General features: G+C 44.8%; 1 protein-coding gene and 1 pseudogene across 3 annotated transcripts in view; both read right to left on the bottom strand.

Moving 5' to 3' along the window:
* npepps (aminopeptidase puromycin sensitive) overlaps positions 1-20,513 on the bottom strand; it is a gene marked incomplete at its 5' end in the record, with an annotated part of 99,125 nt that overhangs the window by 22,194 nt on the left and 56,418 nt on the right. For both annotated transcript variants that reach the window (XM_083635557.1, XM_083635558.1), the window contains 3 exons: positions 791-1,010; positions 15,448-15,582; positions 17,762-17,901. In XM_083635557.1, coding sequence (XP_083491683.1) covers positions 791-1,010; positions 15,448-15,582; positions 17,762-17,901 — 495 coding nt within the window. The remainder of the gene's footprint in view (positions 1-790; positions 1,011-15,447; positions 15,583-17,761; positions 17,902-20,513) is intronic.
* LOC310774926 (ran GTPase-activating protein 1 pseudogene) lies at positions 5,672-6,962 on the bottom strand (annotated as a pseudogene). The gene has a single exon. The product of its transcript is annotated as a ran GTPase-activating protein 1 pseudogene (transcript).

Below are 20,513 nucleotides of genomic sequence, written 5' to 3' on the forward strand. Positions count from 1 at the left end.
CGGACAAGGAGTTAAACATCGAAAAAATATTTTCTTTAAACCCGCATTTTTTTTTTACGTTTTGGTCTGCGTGAAATGTTATGCGATCTCTCCTGTTTCTATATATATCTGAACCATTTTGTTTGAACAAGTAAACCTATTTTTTATAAGGATTTTACGAAATGTCTATGGGAAAATAAATGGCGGATGAAAATCTCTGGTACAGTGCTGAAGCAGGAAGTGACGTTGACTTTGGCTCTCTATTTGTATCGGTATCACTCTAAAGAGAATGGTATTGTCCTTTTTGAAACGATACCCAGCCCTAATCACCAGTTACGGATATTGACACATTGTACTCGGATGATACTCGTACTCGTAAAAAGTACATTATCTGTACCGGATACTAGGGATGTCACAATATATCGTCCCACAATATATCGCGATATCAAAACGTGACAATACGTATCGTTGAGATGAAATCTCATATCGCGAGAAAAAGAAGCTGAACACGGTGGCACTGATCTGCATCCGATTGCATGCTCGCTCTCCTTTTCATTGCTTTGTTTGAACAGACGAGGGACGTTACAGACACGGAGGATGAAAATGGTGAAATGACTCAAATTAGCATGGAGGATGCCCCCTCAATTTACAAATCGATCGCAAAAAAGTATTGTTAAAATATCCTATCGTATCGTTATCGTGAACCCAATATCGCGTATCGTATCGTATCGTGAACTGAGTGTATCGTGACACCCCTACCGGATACTCATTTCATCCCTGCTAACTACCACTGAGGGAAACATGACAGCACCTTCCCCCTGCTTGCTGTCCCAGGCCAGCTTCAGGCCGATGGGGGTGAACAGGTCCCGGATGAACTCCTGGATGTCCTCGTGGAAGTCGGTGTGGGAGAGGAGGGACGACAGCACTCCCAGATTGCAGCTCAGGTCGCTCCACACCGTGTAGTTGGGCTCGTTGATGAACGCCTCCATCAGCTTCAGCACCTCCACCGTGCTGATCATACCCGCACGAGACTGAGGACCACAGATGGACAGACAGAGGGGAGGGGAGGAGTGGAGGTGAGAAGGGAGAGGAGAGGGAGTGGAGAGGAGAAGAGAGGGGAGAGGGAGACTGTTAGGACTGCATCCAAGACTCAACAGCAAAGTGAGTCTCCCTGCGCTGCGGTAAGCTCCAACACTTGATATAACACAGAGAGACCGTCTTCAAAAGTCCAAATGGTTTGACTCTGAAGAAGACACCTTGCGAGTGTCAAAACATCAGTCTCTGTTTGCACTAGGGCTGCCCTCGACCAAAGATGATCCTGGTCGACCAAAAGTCGACCCCAGCTCCGACCAATCGATTGGTCGAAATGGGGCCTAAAAAAAAGAAAGAAAAATAGATAGATACTTTATTGATCCTTTGCAGGAAATCCATGTGTCACGTAATGCAGCTACATGTCAGGACAAAAACAGGAAAAACATGAGGACATTGAAACATGTAGCAAGGCACACAAAAAGTACTGTCAAGTACTAAGAAAAAGAAAAAGGTGCAGCAATAATAATGTTTAATAATAATACTAAAGTGCAAAACATTTGCATAAAGTGACATACAGTATCTAGATAAAGAACAGGCACCCGCTGGCCAACAAGATAAAAATACAATATAAGCAGCAACACCCGCACGCACGCACACGCGCACGCGCACACACACACACACACACACACACACACACACACACACACACAGTAAAAACATACCCCGGTACATTGCACATATATCTAAAGTGCAGGGAAGTGCATATATGCACAGCATATAAAGACATTATTTGATGTGTTGATTAAACAACCTGATGGCAGCTAACAGGAAGGACTTCCTGTAACGTTCAGTCCTGCACCTGGGTGGGATCAGCCTACGACTGAAGGTGCTCAGCTGAACCACCTCCAGGGCATGGAGTGGGTGAGCTGGATTTCTCATGATGGAGTGGAGTTTGGAGAGCATTCTCCGCTCTGCCACCTGCTGGATTTGCTCCAGCTCAGTCCCAGAGGTGGAGCTCGCCTCGCCTACTTTTTTGTTTTCATTTTTTGCAGTGTACCGACTACTGGGCGCACTATACCTGATAGCTGATCATTATAAATAAAAGCTATTTGCAGCGTTGTAACATTACCGGAATGATGGACAGACTGATCAGCGCGTCGTGCAACACCTGGCCATAATCAGTTAATGGGAAACAGCTTTGAGTTGCGTGTGCGATGGTTATGGTTATGTAACGTTAGCACACGTGGCATGGTTAAAGGAGAATTTCGTTTTTTTTTAACCTGGACCCATCTCCTGGCAATAATTATGATTTGGCCACTCACCCAGCGATGTCCGCGGCGTTTCTGGCCGTCCTAGCGTTGTTTTGAGATCAATAGCGTCCAAGTCAGTTGTAAAATGGAGCTGATTTGGGGCCAAGTGTGAGCCTGTCTTTCCTGCATCTAAATAGCTATTTTTATTCCCGTTTTCGCCACATATCGTAATAATGTGATCCCTCAACATCCACCAGAGTGATATTTCGCCCCAGGCCATTTCCTGGACTCTCACAGGGATCAAATTACCTCAAACGTGATCTCGGTCACCAAGTCTCGTGAAGTCCCGCGATACTTTCCTGCCGACTGGCCAACTACAGGTAGGACGCTTTGCGGTGGTGGTTTTAGCGTAACCTATGTGGGGTTTGGCATAACCTTCGTTATTTCGAATCCCACATAGGTTACGCCAAACCCCACATAGGTTACGCTAAAACCACCACCGCAGAGCGTGTACCTGTAGTCAGTGTTGGGCAAGTTACTCTGGAAAAGTAATTAGTTACTGTTACTGATTACTCCTTAAAAAAGTAATGAAAATTACTTTACTGATTACTTTTTCAAAAAGTAACTAGGTACGTTACTAGTTACGTTACTAGTTACTTTTATTTTTACCCCAAATACCGTCTAGCATGTCACTGTATTAATTATTTTCGCTTTGGTATTATATAGGCTATGTTAAACGAAAAGCCAAAGGCATTTTACTTTGAAATTCGGTTAGAAAGAACAGGAAGTGGTGTGTTAAGACTGGCTAGCTTCACACGAAATGAAATCAGACAGTCACTCACAGATAACGTGAGTGAAAGATGCTGTTACTGTCGGAAACTCGGAGTCGTAATACAACAGCCTCAATGCAAACGTTTCAAGCTTCGTTGCTGAAAGAAAAGTGATGATCTGTCAACATTCCCTGGGCCGGGCCTGTCTGACTACGGTGAGAAAGGCTTTGACGAGGTTAGGAAGTAACTGTGTAGGCTACAACACTGACTTACCCAAAGTGTATCTGTTAATCCAGTGAACACACCCAAGTCTACCTCACCCAGCGTCGCCTTCAATTTAGCCTCCATCCCCGCATATTCTCTCTCGAGGTAGCCAGGTTTCTCTTGCTAGTCTCCTTCTTCTGACTCGGTTTGTTTTGAAAGCCAGCGCGCACGCTCTGACGCTGTATCGCGCACACACACTATGACATATATGTGTGCGTCGGCGTACTCACGGTCCACCTGAGTCGGTAAGGATAAAATGTTTTCTTTTACATAGAAAACACTGCATTCTGGCAGGCAATCATGTAACGCAGTAACGCATGCGTTACTTGGATTAGTAACTGTAATTAATTACTGTTTTGGAAATTGTAACGCCTTATATTACTTAGTTACTAAAAAAGTAACTAATTACAGTAACGCGTTACTAAGTAACGCGTTACTGCCCAACACTGCCTGTAGTTGGCCAGCCGGCAGGAAAGTAGCCTATCGCGGGACTTCATACAATCCTGCGCCAAATTTTAAGCCCTGGTAAGGAATGAGGAACTGATCCAAAGGCACTGGCCAGGTGGAGCAACAAGACATGTAGATCCTTTCCTTCTTTCTTAGCGGTCTGGATTTGAAGCCATATGATGCTGGTATGTTCAAGACATTTGAAGCCATATGATGCTGGTATGTTCAAGACATTTGAAGCCATATGATGCTGGTATGTTCAAGACATTTGAAGCCATATGATGCTGGTATGTTCAAGACATTTGAAGCCATATGATGCTGGTATGTTCAAGACATTTGAAGCCATATGATGCTGGTATGTTCAAGACATTTGAAGCCATATGATGCTGGTATGTTCGAGACATTTGAAGCCATATGATGCTGGTATGTTCGAGACATTTGAAGCCATATGATGCTGGTATGTTCGAGACATTTGAAGCCATATGATGCTGGTATGTTCAAGACATTTGAAGCCATATGATGCTGGTATGTTCGAGACATTTGAAGCCATATGATGCTGGTATGTTCGAGACATTTGAAGCCATATGATGCTGGTATGTTCGAGACATTTGAAGCCATATGATGCTGGTATGTTCAAGACATTTGAAGCCATATGATGCTGGTATGTTCGAGACATTTGAAGCCATATGATGCTGGTATGTTCGAGACAAACTGAGAAGCCTGCAATGCCAGCCTTTTGGATTGATGTATCAATGAAGTGGTTTTGACTGAGATACTTTGCCAGTCTTTTCACCATGAATACACTGAAAAAGATCTTGCCTTCTATGTTCAGAAGGTTTAATTGGCGGAACTGTTCGATGGTGGACAAATTATTTTCTTTTGGGATCCCCGTGTTCTTCGCCAGGCTTTGGGGATAATTTGCTTTTGCCATGCAACTCTCATGTTTCTCCAGAGGAGTTTCAGAACATCAGAGGAATTCTTGTAGACGCAATACAGTTTAGCAAGAAACTTCATTGTCCAAAATGGCATCAGTGTACTGAAACTGTAAACTTCACTGGGAATTTAATAATTATAAATAACTAGAAATACAAAAACACAAATAGAAAAATAATCAAAAATACACAACATAACAAAAACATATAAAAAAACATTGGCCATATCAGCAAACATAACGGCTGATACAGATATATTTTGATCGGCCAATATAGGCCGATATTATCGGCTGACCAATAGACTGGTCGAGCTCTAGAAAGGAGGGCTCGCAACACACATTTTCTGCTCCAAATAAATAAACGTATTTACCAGGCAACGTTTCAATCCAAGGTGGATCTGTCAGGTCATGTGAAACCTATTACAAGCAAACTGGGTCTACCTCCTAGCCATTAAACCTGGGTCTACCTCCTAGCCATTAGGCAGAGTCGAGTGCACCCATGTATGTACCTATATAAACACTTCCTGATATGTATGTTTCACATGACCTGACGAAGACCCAACTCGGATCGAAACATCTGTTAAATAACCTTTCTGACTAGATAGACCTCTAACGTTTGGCTCTGAACCAACAAAAGCGGATGTGCCGAGTCTTATTTTGACTTGCATTTTCTAACCGTCATATTCTCATTATCTCAATTCCCTCCACTTTGCAATCTTTTAAATCGGAGCCTAAAACATTTCTGTTCACCAGCGCTTTAAGAAATCTCTGGAAACATGCTCATCGGCACTCATTTCCTTTTAAATGTCTTTTTTGGGGTATTTGATTTCTTTATAACCCGAGGTAGTACTGTTAATGGTGTTGTCAAAAGACTGGGGCGCCCCCTGCAATGTGGCAGTGGAGGTCATTGGGCCTAGAGTCAGACCTCTGTAAGCGAGAGCCTTGAGACGTGGAACCTAACTTCATATCGTCTTCGTCGGCGAGGCCAAAAGAGGAGTCTACTGTTTCAGTGCTGCTGCTCCCAGCTGCAGCAGCCTCTCGGCAGATGGGTAGCTGAGGAAAGACAAGACCTCTGGTGAGCTCTGCAGGACTGTTGTCTTTACTTGTCGCTCTATTTTCCTCCACGACTTTGTCATCCTCATCTTCCTCCTCTCCACTGTCGTATTCATCTGCATCTTTGTCTTCATCGTGGTCACCATCAGGTTCTCCCTCGTCATCGCTGAGTGACGCCAGCATGTCTCCTTTGTTCATGTTCTCCATCGCCTTCCTCAGAGCCTCGCAGCCGTCCTCTCCCAGACAGTTTCCATTGAGATCCACCTTCTCCATGTGCGGTTTGTCCACGAGCGCCCGAGCCACCGCCAGAGCTGCCGCCTCGGCGATCTCTCCGAACGACACGTTCAGTTCCTTGAGAACGGGCAGTCCCTCCCTCAGGGTGGCGGCGAGGGCGACCGCGCCCTCGGAGCGAACCAGACAGTCGCCAAAGTTGATCACCTGCACGTTCCTCAGGTGCCGCAGAGCCCGAGCCATGGCCAGTGCCCCCCTCTTGGTGAAGGTGTTGTCGTTGAGGTTGAGGACTCGGAGCTCCGGGTTGTGCCGCATGGCTGAGGCCAGCGCTGCTACTCCTGCGTGGTTGATGCTGTTCTGGGGCATATGGACCTCCTCCAGACTGCCCAGCAGCCGAAAGGCCCGGGCTAGTGCGGTGGCCCCTTCGTTCTCCAGATGGTTCCTTCCTGCGATGAAGACTCGCAGTTTGAGCGGAGCTCCGAGGGCCGACGCCCGTTCGTTGCTCTCAATCAGTGCGGCAGCCAAGATCTTGCCCCCTCCAATTCCCATGCCACAGTTGTTGAGCCTCAGCTCCCTCAGCGAGTGGCAGGAGGGGCTCTTGAGCAGCTGCTCCATGCCCTTCACACCGTCGGGCCCGAAGGCGTTGTTACTCAGGTCTAACTCAGTCAGCCTGGCGCCTGCACTCACCACTGCACTGCCCAGGGACATCAGGGCTGCTGGGATTTCCGACCGCAGCCTTCCGGTGAACATGTCGCTCCAGTGGCATCGCTGAAGCTGATCTTTGCTCTCCAGGGCCTTGGCGATGGCTTGGGCTGCCTCCACCCCCACAGTATTCCCCTCCAGGGTCAGCGCCCTCAGACCCTGGTACTGCCGGATCTCATGGGCCAACTCCTGCGCCGACTCTGCACTGTCCAGCTTCAGTCCCCGGCCGCTGTAGCTCAGCTCTCCGTCCCCAACATGGGTCTTGGAAAGCGCATCAGCTAGCTGTGCGATGTCATCCGCCATGATGTTTCACAAAGAGTATTTCCAAGTCAATGATGATGGTGAACACACGCCACTCCTTCAGTCCAGCTCGGCGGTTGCCTTGATGATATCACTTACAGTATGTATAGAAGTGGTGATGTAATCAGTGATGTCACTCCAGCAATTGTGATGTCATAAATCCCTCCCTGCCGAGGTTAGAAATTGGACGACTCTTGCTCACAGCCCAGGCAATCCACCCTGAACCTGCGACAACATGGACCAGTTCGAACCACTTTAAGACCACAAGAAGATGGAAGACCTGGACCAGGTCACCGTTTGGTCTTGCAGTAAATGCCAAAGAGCGCAGACATCCCCCCAAAAAGGGTGCCCATGGAGCATCGTCTCCAGTCTCCACCCCAGAAATGAGTGCGCAAAATTTCTAGTTATTATTAGGGGTTCAAGCACAGCTTCGTGCACAGCTACGTGCTCAGACCCCTATTGTATTTGTTCTTATTATTAATATTAGTATTATTATTATTGTTATTCTCCTGCCCTAAAACACTATCCACCTCAGAAATAATAAGGCCCACAGCAGCCAAACTTTCCACACAGGTTGGAAATGTCACCCATTTCCGTTTTGGCGCATAACTTCTGAACCGGGAGCCGTAGAATCAAAATTCCACCTCTCCTGGATCTTTACTCGTGGGTCCGCCCCCTCCTCAATGTTACTCCCTTCGGCCGCCTCGCATCTGCCGCGTTCCCGGAAATATCCCACGTCAATTTCTGTGCATTGTGACATCATCAGTGATGTCAGAAATCAAAAGAGATGAGTAAAATCAGTGATGTCATAACTCTTTCTCTACTTACCCATTGTGACAACATCAGTGGTGTCATAAACATGTCCCAAAATGAGCCCCAACTCGTGAAGACGATTGCTTCCGCACCTGGGATGAAATTTCTATTAATGCAGGACCCTTTCATGAAGGTGAAAGGGCATTGCTCAGGAGTAGAGATGGCCAACGAATGGCCTCTTTTTTTTTTTTATTAAAAAATATATTTTTACCTGCCTCTGTCTCTTTAAGAATGACACAGTTTGTCCATGTGACATTGCCGTAGGAGCTGCGCACCAGAGCTGCGCAGTGCGGACTTGAGCAGAACGGCTCTAGGCTCAGTTGACAGCAGTGCAGCACCCAGTAGCTCTAGAAGCGCTAGAAATGTAGTAGAAATGTTCTAAAACTGTCTATATTACAGCAACACTCAGCCACAAGGAAAGGTTTCAAGGCTTGTTGCTGATATTCTGTCTACTGTTCCCTGAGGCGTGATTTCTAACCCCACATAGGATATGCAATAACCACGCCCTGTGGCGCTGGGATTGGCCAGCAGCATTGAAGCTTGGGACTAAAGCACCTGGGGTTTTTCATCTTTTAAAATAAAGATGTTTAAAAAACTATTGCTTGTTACATTTTCAGTGCTGTACCTTTTCTCTGGGTAAGAATTGAGCTTGAAATTAACGATATGATACATTATATTATATGAGCTATGAACGTGAACACAACACCCTTTATATTATTGCATGTTTTTGTAGATTGTGTACATTGTGTAGATTACAATTATTATACTTATTATTATTATAATTATTATTATTACTATGCTAAGGAAGGTAGGTGACCATAATTCATTTCAATGTCCGCTCTCGAAATCGCTGTCCGTTCTCAAGAGCTATTCAGTTTGTTCATGAAATCGCTGGGCTGCGTGCCCTCCAGTGTTGCTCCTGGCCAATCCCAGCGCCACAGGGCGTGGTTATTGCTTATCCTATGTGGGGTTAGAAATCACGCTTCCCTGAGCCATCTCGGCACTACGCTAATGCTAACGGCTAACGTAGGTCTGGCTGCCTATTGACAATAAGAGTGCCAAAGTCACCCCCTTTCCCTGTCCACGGGATTTCATAGGCCATTCATTTTTCCATAGACCTTGCGTAAAATGCTTACGCAAGGTCCACCCTTGGGGGGTGGGCGAATTTCGAGGAAAAGTCGACTTTGGCCCAGCGAACTTCGACTAGTGTTTTTGCTAGAAATGCCCATCCCTACTCAGGAGGGAGGGAGGAGGAGCGGAGGATAATGAGAGGAGACACAACAGCCAAGATTGAGGTGGTGTGAGAAACACCAGAAAGTTGAAAGAAGAAGAACCAGGTCTAGAGTGAGACCATCAACTGTGAGAGGCATCAATGTGCCGCAGGGCATCCAGGCTGCCGGAAAGCCATTAGAACAGTGTTTCTCAAATGCCCCCTAGTGGTCCGCGAGTAGATTGATCTTTTTTTCCTTTTTTTACACCTCCCACTATCCAATCAGAGAAATGTTTACATTTTCTGGGAAACGGAAGGTCCGATCACAATGCCTATTAAGGACTATGTATTTTTTCCACCCCCGAATCCAATGCCGCCACCCGTGAGTCTCTATGACTTACGATTGCGTAAATACCATCCACTCTGCACGCAGGGCTACAGGAGAGAGACAGAGTAGGCCTACAGCGGAGGCTGGGAGTTCCAAGTTACTGACCAAACACACTATTTCAGTGATTGCTGTCAGAATATAGAGCCAGTTAACACTTATTTGAACACAAAAACGGAATGCTACTTTAAGATGACAACAAATAGCCTATTTGACTTTGGCAACATTGTGCATTTATTGAACTTGAAAAAACGTTCTGTGAACAGGCTATATTTGAACTGAAAAGGAAAAATAAATGTAAAACAAAAAAAGGTCAATGGACTAACTAAAATAAATTATATATATATATATATATATATATCGGTAATTGTGTTTTCATAATTGTGGGAAGCCAAAAATGTGATTAATTTTACAGCCTTAATGCTATTTGTCATTTAATTAGCCTGTAATTTGTAATTTACAGTTGAAGTAGTAGGCCTATTGTTCTTGGGGATGTTTGGGGAGTTAGGTGGTCCCCGAGTTTTTCTTTATTGGTTAAGTGGTCCTTGGTCTGAAAAAAGTTTGAGAAACACTGCATTAGAAGAAGAGGAAGAAGTCCTTATGCCACTTGTGAGGGTATCAACTCTGACGAAATGTGCACTATTTGATGTCTACATGTATTATTATTATCATTATTAAATGATCACCTTAAAGGCCTCATATTGACCGTGTAAAAACAGTTGAGTGCTGCTGACCAGAGGTAAGAAAGTTGAAGTGTTATTGTCGGAGAGCGGGTATTTTCAGTTCCACAACAGATTTAGTTTCTATCTATTCCCACTCTCATATTTAGTACCTGTGCTTTTAAAAAGACCCTGATCTGGTCACTTTTATCACGATGAATGGATTGGTATTGGTTTGATATTTTTTCAACCAGTGAGAGCAATTTTCAAGCAGAGGACACCTGTTGCCGTTAGAGCTTAGATTGGGCAAAAAAAAATCAAGCCTGACCCAACCCGAGCCCGTTCTGTCTGGGCCCGGCCCGGCCCATTGGCTGCATTTATGGGCCCGAGCCCAGCACGAACCTGACATTTTCTTATTAGGTTGTCCGTTTATCTAAACTCTGACCATGAGCCGGGCACAGGTCGAACAGAAGGGATATTCCAGTACCCCCTTCCCTCGCGCTGGCCCATGGGCCCGGTCGGGCCAGGCTCGGGTAGAGAATCTAACCTCTAGTTGCCGTATGGATACGGGGGGGGAGCCTTTTCCCACTAGTTAACTCAAATTAACATTCCTTTCAATGGTCAAAGTGACTGAATCTGAAATAGCAGAAAAGAGACATGTGCTCTCTACACCCATCAGTCAACATCCATGCGACCGAAATCACACCAAACCTGCATTTGTAATGTTGTCAGTCAAGGTTCCGTTTTAAAACACCAGGGGCCGGTTGCACCAAGTGGTCTTACGACTGGTCTTAAGCTAAGCCGGCCGTAACTAACCGGAAGGTCGTCGGTTCAAACCCCGGGACCGGCAGGATAAATCTGGGTGGGGAAAGTGAAAAGGCAGCGCTTGCCCCTCCCTCATTACCACCACTGAGGTGCCCTTGAGCAAGGCCCTTAACCCCATCTGCTCCAGTGGAGCTGATCAGTGGCCAGCAGATCAGACTGTGGTTGTACTGGTCAGCTTCCAGGTATGAATGTGTGTGTGAATGTGAACAGGGCACTCCTGAAAAAGAGAGCATTGCTCTCAGTGAGACTCCCCCTGTATAAATAAAGGTAAAAAAAAAAAAAAAAAAAAAAAACTTTACGACCTAACAGCTACGCCGGTTGCACCAAGCCTTTTTAGCCTCACTAAGACCGGTCGTAAATATTACGCCTGGTCAGGAGGAGGCGTAACGTGCCTGTGCCTGTAAGAGATCTCCGTGGTAGTCTATCAGCGGAGACCTGCTGTGATTGAGTCCTCACCGTCCTCATCGTCGTAAAGTCGCCTTCGAAGCATGACGTTCGATTATAACGAACTAGTTGTGTGGCTTAGCCTTCCCAAATGTTGAGGGTGGTTTTTTAGAATTTAATACATATAATTGGGAACGTTACATTCAATTTCATTCAGACTGCCTGGCACTAATCGCCGCCATTTTCCCCCGGAGCTTCCACAGGAGGAAGGGGGTGGGAGGAGGGAGGGTGTAGTGACGCACATACAGTAGTGGGTGACGGCGCGAGGCACATTTTTGGCCCAATCAAGGGGCATTCCCCGGCAATTCACATGGACGCGCATTGGTACGACCAGCGTAGTTAAGACCAGACGTAAGCCCTGTTGGTGCAACAGGCATAAATCCCCTCTAAAGACTGGTCTTAACTCAGACCGACGTAGGAGTTACGACCAGGCATAGTTAAGACCAGTTGGTGCAACCGGCCCCTGGATTACAGGACTCGTGGTGCCTTCTTACTCTCTGTGATTTGTCATAGCTTACTATCAGATTTAACTGTGTAGAAGGTTCTGGAAAATTCCCCTCCATCCTTCTTGACAAAAGGATTGTGAAAGACACAAGAGCAAAGCATGACAGCGCGACACGAGTAATGACACCCGTCTACGCGCTGAGTCAGAAGAGCAGCTGAGGGGTGGAGGACACGATGAACAGTCAGTCACTGTGGTTCATGTGAGGTTCACCTGCACAAACATGATGAACAGTCAGTCAATGTGGTTCATGTGAGGTTCACCTGCACAAACATGATGAACAGTCAGTCAATGTGGTTCATGTGAGGTTCACCTGCACAAACATGATGAACAGTCAGTCAATGTGGTTCATGTGAGGTTCACCTGCACAAACATGATGAACAGTCAGTCACTGTGGTTTATGTGAGGTTCACCTGCACAAACATGATGAACAGTCAGTCAATGTGGTTCATGTGAGGTTCACCTGCACAAACATGATGAACAGTCAGTCACTGTGGTTCATGTGAGGTTCACCTGCACAAACATTTACCTGAAGACCAATTTTGGAGGTTGACATTTAAGGCCCAGGGTTTGGTTACAGAAGAGGAAGAAGCTTCAACAGTTTCCTCATTCAGGCTTCAACAGTAAACGCCTGATAAAAAGGATCCCTTTCTTGCTCTGTGGCTCTTTTGCTTCACTATAAAAATCGCCATATGTGTCTGTTATGGGTCTGTTAGCAGGGTATCTCAAAAAGGTTCGGGCAACCTTCATACCCACAACTTGGTGTGGTGATGGCTGGATGGCCTGGGAAGAACTGATGGACCTTTCATGTGGACTGGCCACAAGGGGACGTGGCATATCACCAAAAGGTGCAGAACTTCATTGGGTTGTGAGACATGGTGGAGGTCTGTGCAGTCAGTCTAGTCCTACAATAGGCTGTGGAGGCCAACCCAACACACTTTGTTGCATTTTAAATGGCTTCAGTTACAGAGTCAAATAAATCCAAAGTCTTCCCACATTTTCTATGAACCTGTCTTATCTATATATATACTTAAAATTTTTTTGGAAAAAAGCAACTAAGTAATGTTTAGTCTGAGTTAGGGATGTTCATCAGTTATCGAAAATCGATAATTGATCGTTAAGGAATGGAATCAATCATGTGGAATTTTTTATCGATTTTGTTATTATTATTATTATTATTTTTTTGCGGACTAGGTTTGGGTGGAATTCGTTCCTCCTCGCCCCACTCCATTGCACAGCCGACTAACGTGAGATGGAGCTTCATAGTCTCTAGTTTTCTGGCTGGGCACGGGCCTTTGTGCCAACAAAACTGTTTTAAACATGGGGAATTCACACCGGCATGCGCCGGGGACAGCAGAGTGTTGGAGAGGAGACACATTGAAATAAAGAGTTCATTGAGGAGAACACGTTGTCTTTCGTATTTTCTGCCATAGGCATTAATTTTGTAAAAAAAAAAAAATAATAATAACATTATTATTAATATGATCCATAATCGATAATTGATCGTTAATTTTCCCCGATTTTCGATTATGGAAATTTTTCAAAATGAACATCCCTAGTCTGAGTAAATTTTAAGTGAGCTACTTTTTACTTTCAGTCAAGTAGCTTTTTAATCAGTAAAAACTAACAGTAATTCTACTTTTTTTCCCTTCTTACTTTTTTTTTTTATTATCTTATTTTCACTTTTATCAACATATGAACAAACAGTCAAGCTCAGACATGGGAAAGGAAAACAAAGAAAAACATACATATGATATCAACAATTGTTGGTACCGTCCATATAGGGTGCTTATGTGCTTGTGAGAGATGCTCCCACGCGAGGTCTTTAACACGTTCACTGCCAATGACGTGTTTTTACGTCAAACAAAATCCAACGGTTGACTGCCAATGACGTGTTTTTACGTTAAAAAAAATCGATTTTTTTTTTTTGACGGTGGGACGTTGATCTAACCCTTTTACGTCTCCTATACCAATATTGGAGGTATTGAATGTGTATAATCTATTTTACCGACCCACTGAGTGGCGACATGTCTCTCCAGAGTAGAAAGAGGCGAGCCAAAACTGGAGGGAAAAGCGCGAGGAAGCCGTTCTCATACTGTAAAATGGATGGCAAAAACGCTTTCACTTTCGCGCTGAGGCACAGCGGTGGCAACGGTGGGGGGTTCCAAGAATAGACTGGATGCACACTTTGAAATACGCACCATAAATAAGCCCAGAATCGCAAGAGCTTCATCAGAGCTCTCAACCGAAACGCCAAGAAACGAGCGAAACCCATCCAGCGAGCCCCATCCAGACTGCCAGGCAGCAGCCAGGCAGCAGCAACTCGTTTGTCACAGACCCGCTGCAGAGCCAAGGAGGGCGGAGGAGAACGCCCACGGAGGGAGGAGTTGGAAGCAGAGGGGGGTTTCCTGCTGTTATGGAGGAAATTACTGTTCAAAACTATTGTTTAGATGTCTGACGTCTTACTGATGCCAAAAATGAATGGTTAAAGTGACTGTTCTATCGAATTTCACAAAAAGCCGTTTATCTCAGAATAAATTTTCAGACGCTGAAACCATGCTGTATTCAACTGCTAATGCTTACATAACTACTAACTCTACAAACTAACTCTTTTAGACAGAGAAAGCACACATTCTATTAGTTCTTTTGAGATATTGTGTGTTCACAAAATCCTAACAGAAACGAATCCTCGGCTCTTGAAAGATGAGCCAAAATCCTCAAAAAAAAACCTTGGCAGAAGCTAACTACAGTATTGAAAAACGGCTGGCAGTGAATGTGTTAATAGGAGCCAGCCGGACAAGTCGCCCATTGCCTCCAACCTCGTCGAGGTAGGCTAGAAACGATAAAAAAAATAAAATAAAAACGATTTCAGACGGACAAGCCCGTCTTTTATTGTCACACGATCACACATCAACACATGCACGGACGGCCACAAACACACACATGCTGACGGTGGCCGGTGAAATTTGTCCTCTGCATTTGACCCATCCTGGCTTGTCCTTTCCTCCGGGGGGCAGGCCAGGAGCAGTGGTCGCTTTCTCGTACAGTGCCCGGGGACCAACTTCGGGTGTTGTCGTCACTGGTCGGATGACGATGACGATCTGATCTTCTGCATGTTTTTAATGGGGGGGTTATATACGGAGGAACCCCCTGGGGGAGCACGGGGAGAACATGCAAACTCCACACAGACAGAAAGGCCCTTACGACGAGATACCCCACCTGGGCAGTAGGCACTGAAGATATGGGGGGGATCACAACCACAGCGCCCACAGTGTCCCAGGCGAGAATCGAACTCAGGACCTTCTGACTGTGAGGCGACAGCTCTACCACTGAACCACCAAACGAGTCCCAAATAGAAACTTTTTAAGTGGGTTGGTTCTCAGGGATGTGAGCCTCTCCGTCCTTATAACAGAGATCATGTCCATCAACCAGAGTTGGAAAGAAGGTGAGGAAGGGGACTTCCATTCTTTCAGAATTAGTCCCCAATGTCAGAGACTGTTGCACAGCTGTGGGGAAGCCCAGAGGAACAGTAATTCTACTGGAGTAGATTTTGTGTACTCTTTCCCCCCCTCTGTGTGTGTGTGTGTGTGTGTGTGTGTGTGTGTGTGTGTGCGTATGTGCCTGTGTGTGTGCGTGTGTGCCAGTCTCACCAGGGAGAACAGGTCGTTCTGCAGGCCCAGGCGGTCTACAGGCTGCAGGGTGAGGTCTCTGACGCCTGGCAGCAGACTCTCCAGCATGCAGGAGCTGTACTGGATACGATAGAAGCCCACGGTGCCCGGGTTGATCTGTGGAGAGCACAGCAGGGACACAACTGGAGTCAGACTGGAGGGAGAAAAGGCTCTTTTACCATTTCCACCTCTTCTAGCTGGAACACATCAAACGAAGGCGACGCAAAATGCTTCCAAGCTTCCATCGCTATTCGAATGCTTCATTTTTATCCCTCTGGCGGCGGATAGCTGAGCCGGAGGCATTATGGTTTCGGGTTTGTCCGTCCGTCCGTCCGATAACGCGATATCTCAGGAACGCCTCGATGGAATTTCGGCACATTTGGCTCAAACGTCGGATTCGATTTTGGTGGTCAAAAGTCAAAGTAGGCTTGGGCGGTATTAAGTTATTACCGTCTTTTTCAGGTGCGCTACTCCGCGTTTCAACTGCTCGACAGCGTAAACACACATATTTTAAGCTGGAAATGAGGACCGTGGTGTAAAAAAATGAAATTCTCCTTTAAAACTCATAAAGCTCTTAAAGCTGGAAAAAAGGTCCAGGTTGTAAAGAAAAAGAGAATTCTCCTTTAAACGCTCCCTCTGTGGAAATGATTGAAATGACTGACACACCTCTACATTAAACAGGAGTATAGAGAGCCGCTAAACCAGTGTTTAGTAATATCATCTTCACACACGAGGACCACTTTTACGAGTTTTGAAGCTTTTACGTTCCGTTAAAAGGGCGGCTAGCTAGCAAACGGCTAAATGAGACTACACTGTTGAGTCGATGGGGATATATACGTCAATAACGTCACCACTTCAAAGGACGAACACGGAAATTCTCTTTCCCTCACCTGGTTCAGCCCCGTTCAGCCCGGGGTAATCAGTGCACACATCAACAACAGTCCAGGTGGAGTGCTGACGTGACGTGGAAGCCTATGCGACACTGTGTGTAGTTCTGGATTAGCTTAGCTCGAGCTTTTTACTTCTAGGGCTCGCATTTACGCTACAAAATCATGAAAGTGGTCCTCATGTGTGAAGATTATCCGACGGAACTCTGGTTCGCGTTTGATTAATCTTGCGTTGCCCAGAGCAGAGTCCTGCACCGGGTCGGGGTTCCGCGGGGCCCCGCCGGGTACCCGCAAAAAAACGCGGGGGGCGGGTAAAAAATAGACTTCTGTAAATTGGTGGGTCGGGCGGCGGGTAAAAATTTATAAATGCGGACGGGCGGCGGGTGGAACAACGACAACGTATGAGCCATGCATGTTTTTCTGTTGCACTCAGATGGAGGCAGGGGGTGTGTCTGGCAGGCAGGGGGTGTGTCTGGCAGGGGGGGTGTCTGGCAGCTGGTCTGACTCGAACAGGAGAAAAGTTTCTCACGCACGTTTTCGCTTTTGTTTAGGCTACATAACCGGCATCGTTTCAAGTATGCGCATACCGTGCAATGTGTGACGCTATATGGACTGCACAAAACATTCAAAACTCAGCTGCGGTCAAGGTGATTGATTGGAGACAATACGAGTCGGACAGATAATATAGTAGGCTAACGTTAGCTTCCAGTCAAACATACACACTGGCTGTTTTCATAGCAACAGGCAACAACATGTCATGGATGGATAGCGTGAAAGTGGAGAGGTCTCATCCCAACGTGGATTTACGTTCCTCCAACAGCAATCATAAAGGCAGTATGGATTATACCGGACATATTGGAAATAGCTGGTAAGTCACTTTGCTTGCTGTAACTGTCTGTGTGTCTGATAGCAGAGCTATCCAGCTGGTTAGTGAGCTAGCAGCTGCTAAAAGCTTATTAACGTACATCAGCTGACGAGTCTCGGCCAGAAAGACTGCTGTTCGCCTCTCGTGTGAAACGGTGGCAGTTTCATTAGGTTCACTACAAAATGTTTGCTCTGCAGATTAACGGTTATTATATATATGCGGTTCCGGGTCGGGGGGCGGGTCTCATGTCTGCGGGGCGGGGTGGGTTGCAGTACTGATTGATCATATGTGCGGGTTCGCGGAGCGGGGTCGGTACTGCACGTCGCGGGGCCGGGCGGAACCGGGTCTTGAAAATCAGACCCGCGCAGGACTCTGGCCCAGAGACGGTATTTGAAGCATCGCGACAAAAACCCATTCAAAAATCCCATAGACAGAAACGGTGAAGAACCAGGAAGTCCGGGACTTCCGCGTTCCGACTACAAAAATACGTCATCCCTGCGGCTCTCTATTCTCTGCTGTTGGAACAGCTGTGTGCTGGCCTCACCTTCACCCACTGCTCTGGGTTGATGTTGTTGAGGGTGATGGTGGTCTCGGGTCTGTCCAGCAGAACCTTGAGCTTGCTGCAGGTGGGGTCCTCGCTGGTGCAGATACTGATAGGGACCATCCAGCTGGGGCAGTCCTCACCTGTGCCACAGACAAGTGAAGGAGCCAATGAGAAGAAGACAGCACATCCTGATATTTCAAATACATCTGATTCCAGTCCCTCGAACGTTAAGCTAAGCATGGCCAACTTGTCTGCACTCTTGTCATTTTGTTTCTCATTAGTTAAGTTCATCACCTCAGTTCATTTTGTTATGCTAAACTCCATCGCATCAGTTCATTTTGTTATGCCAAACTTCATCACCTCAGTTCATTTTGTTATGCCAAACTCCATCACCTCAGTTCATTTTGTTATGCTAAACTCCATCGCATCAGTTCATTTTGTTATGCTAAACTTCATCACCTCAGTTCATTTTGTTATGCTAAACTTCATCACCTCAGTTCATTTTGTTATGCTAAACTCCATCACCTCAGTTCATTTTGTTATGCTAAACTCCATCACCTCAGTTCATTTTGTTATGCTAAACTTCATCACCTCAGTTCATTTTGTTATGCTAAACTCCATCACCTCAGTTCATTTTGTTATGCTAAACTTCATCACCTCAGTTCATTTTGTTATGCTAAACTCCATCACCTCAGTTCATTTTGTTATGCTAAACTCCATCACCTCAGTTCATTTTGTTATGCTAAACTCCATCACCTCAGTTCATTTTGTTATGCTAAACTCCATCACCTCAGTTCATTTTGTTATGCTAAACTCCATCACCTCAGTTCATTTTGTTATGCTAAACTTCATCACCTCAGTTCATTTCGTTATGCTAAACTTCATCACCTCAGTTCATTTTGTTATGCCAAACTTCATCACCTCAGTTCATTTTGTTATGCTAAACTCCATCACCTCAGTTCATTTTGTTATGCCAAACTTCATCACCTCAGTTCATTTTGTTATGCTAAACTTCATCACCTCAGTTCATTTTGTTATGCTAAACTTCATCACCTCAGTTCATTTTGTTATGCTAAACTTCATCACCTCAGTTCATTTTGTTATGCTAAACTTCATCACCTCAGTTCATTTTGTTATGCTAAACTTCATCACCTCAGTTCATTTTGTTATGCTAAACTTCATCACCTCAGTTCATTTTGTTATGCTAAACTCCATCACCTCAGTTCATTTTGTTATGCTAAACTTCATCACCTCAGTTCATTTTGTTATGCTAAACTTCATCACCTCAGTTCATTTTGTTATGCCAAACTTCATCACCTCAGTTCATTTTGTTATGCTAAACTTCATCACCTCAGTTCATTTTGTTATGCTAAACTTCATCACCTCAGTTCATTTTGTTATGCTAAACTCCATCACCTCAGTTCATTTTGTTATGCTAAACCTCATCACCTCAGTTCATTTTGTTATGCTAAACTTCATCACCTCAGTTAATTTTGTTATGCTAAACTTCATCACCTCATTTCATTTTGTTATGCTAAACTCCATCACCTCAGTTCATTTTGTTATGCTAAACTCCATCACCTCAGTTCATTTTGTTATGCTAAACTCCATCACCTCAGTTCATTTTGTTATGCTAAACTCCATCACCTCAGTTCATTTTGTTATGCTAAACTTCATCACCTCAGTTAATTTTGTTATGCTAAACTTCATCACCTCAGTTCATTTTGTTATGCTAAACTTCATCACCTCAGTTCATTTTGTTATGCTAAACTTCATCACCTCAGTTCATTTTGTTATGCTAAACTTCATCACCTCAGTTCATTTTGTTATGCTAAACTTCATCACCTCAGTTCATTTTGTTATGCTAAACTTCATCACCTCAGTTCATTTTGTTATGCTAAACTTCATCACCTCAGTTCATTTTGTTATGCTAAACTCCATCACCTCAGTTCATTTTGTTATGCTAAACTCCATCACCTCAGTTCATTTTGTTATGCTAAACTCCATCACCTCAGTTCATTTTGTTATGCTAAACTTCATCACCTCAGTTCATTTTGTTATGCTAAACTTCATCACCTCAGTTCATTTTGTTATGCTAAACTCCATCACCTCAGTTCATTTTGTTATGCTAAACTCCATCACCTCAGTTCATTTTGTTATGCCAAACTTCATCACCTCAGTTCATTTTGTTATGCTAAACTTCATCACCTCAGTTCATTTTGTTATGCCAAACTTCATCACCTCAGTTCATTTTGTTATGCTAAACTTCATCACCTCAGTTCATTTTGTTATGCTAAACTCCATCACCTCAGTTCATTTTGTTATGCTAAACTCCATCACCTCAGTTCATTTTGTTATGCTAAACTTCATCACCTCAGTTCATTTTGTTATGCTAAACTTCATCACCTCAGTTCATTTTGTTATGCTAAACTTCATCACCTCAGTTCATTTTGTTATGCTAAACTTCATCACCTCAGTTCATTTTGTTATGCTAAACTTCATCACCTCAGTTCATTTTGTTATGCTAAACTTCATCACCTCAGTTCATTTTGTTATGCTAAACTCCATCACCTCAGTTCATTTTGTTATGCTAAACTCCATCACCTCAGTTCATTTTGTTATGCTAAACTTCATCACCTCAGTTCATTTTGTTATGCTAAACTTCATCACCTCAGTTCATTTTGTTATGCTAAACTTCATCACCTCAGTTCATTTTGTTATGCTAAACTCCATCACCTCAGTTCATTTTGTT

This window comes from Poromitra crassiceps (assembly GCF_964638095.1).
Source record: "Poromitra crassiceps genome assembly, chromosome: 4".
Classification (NCBI taxonomy): Eukaryota; Metazoa; Chordata; class Actinopteri; order Beryciformes; family Melamphaidae; genus Poromitra; species Poromitra crassiceps.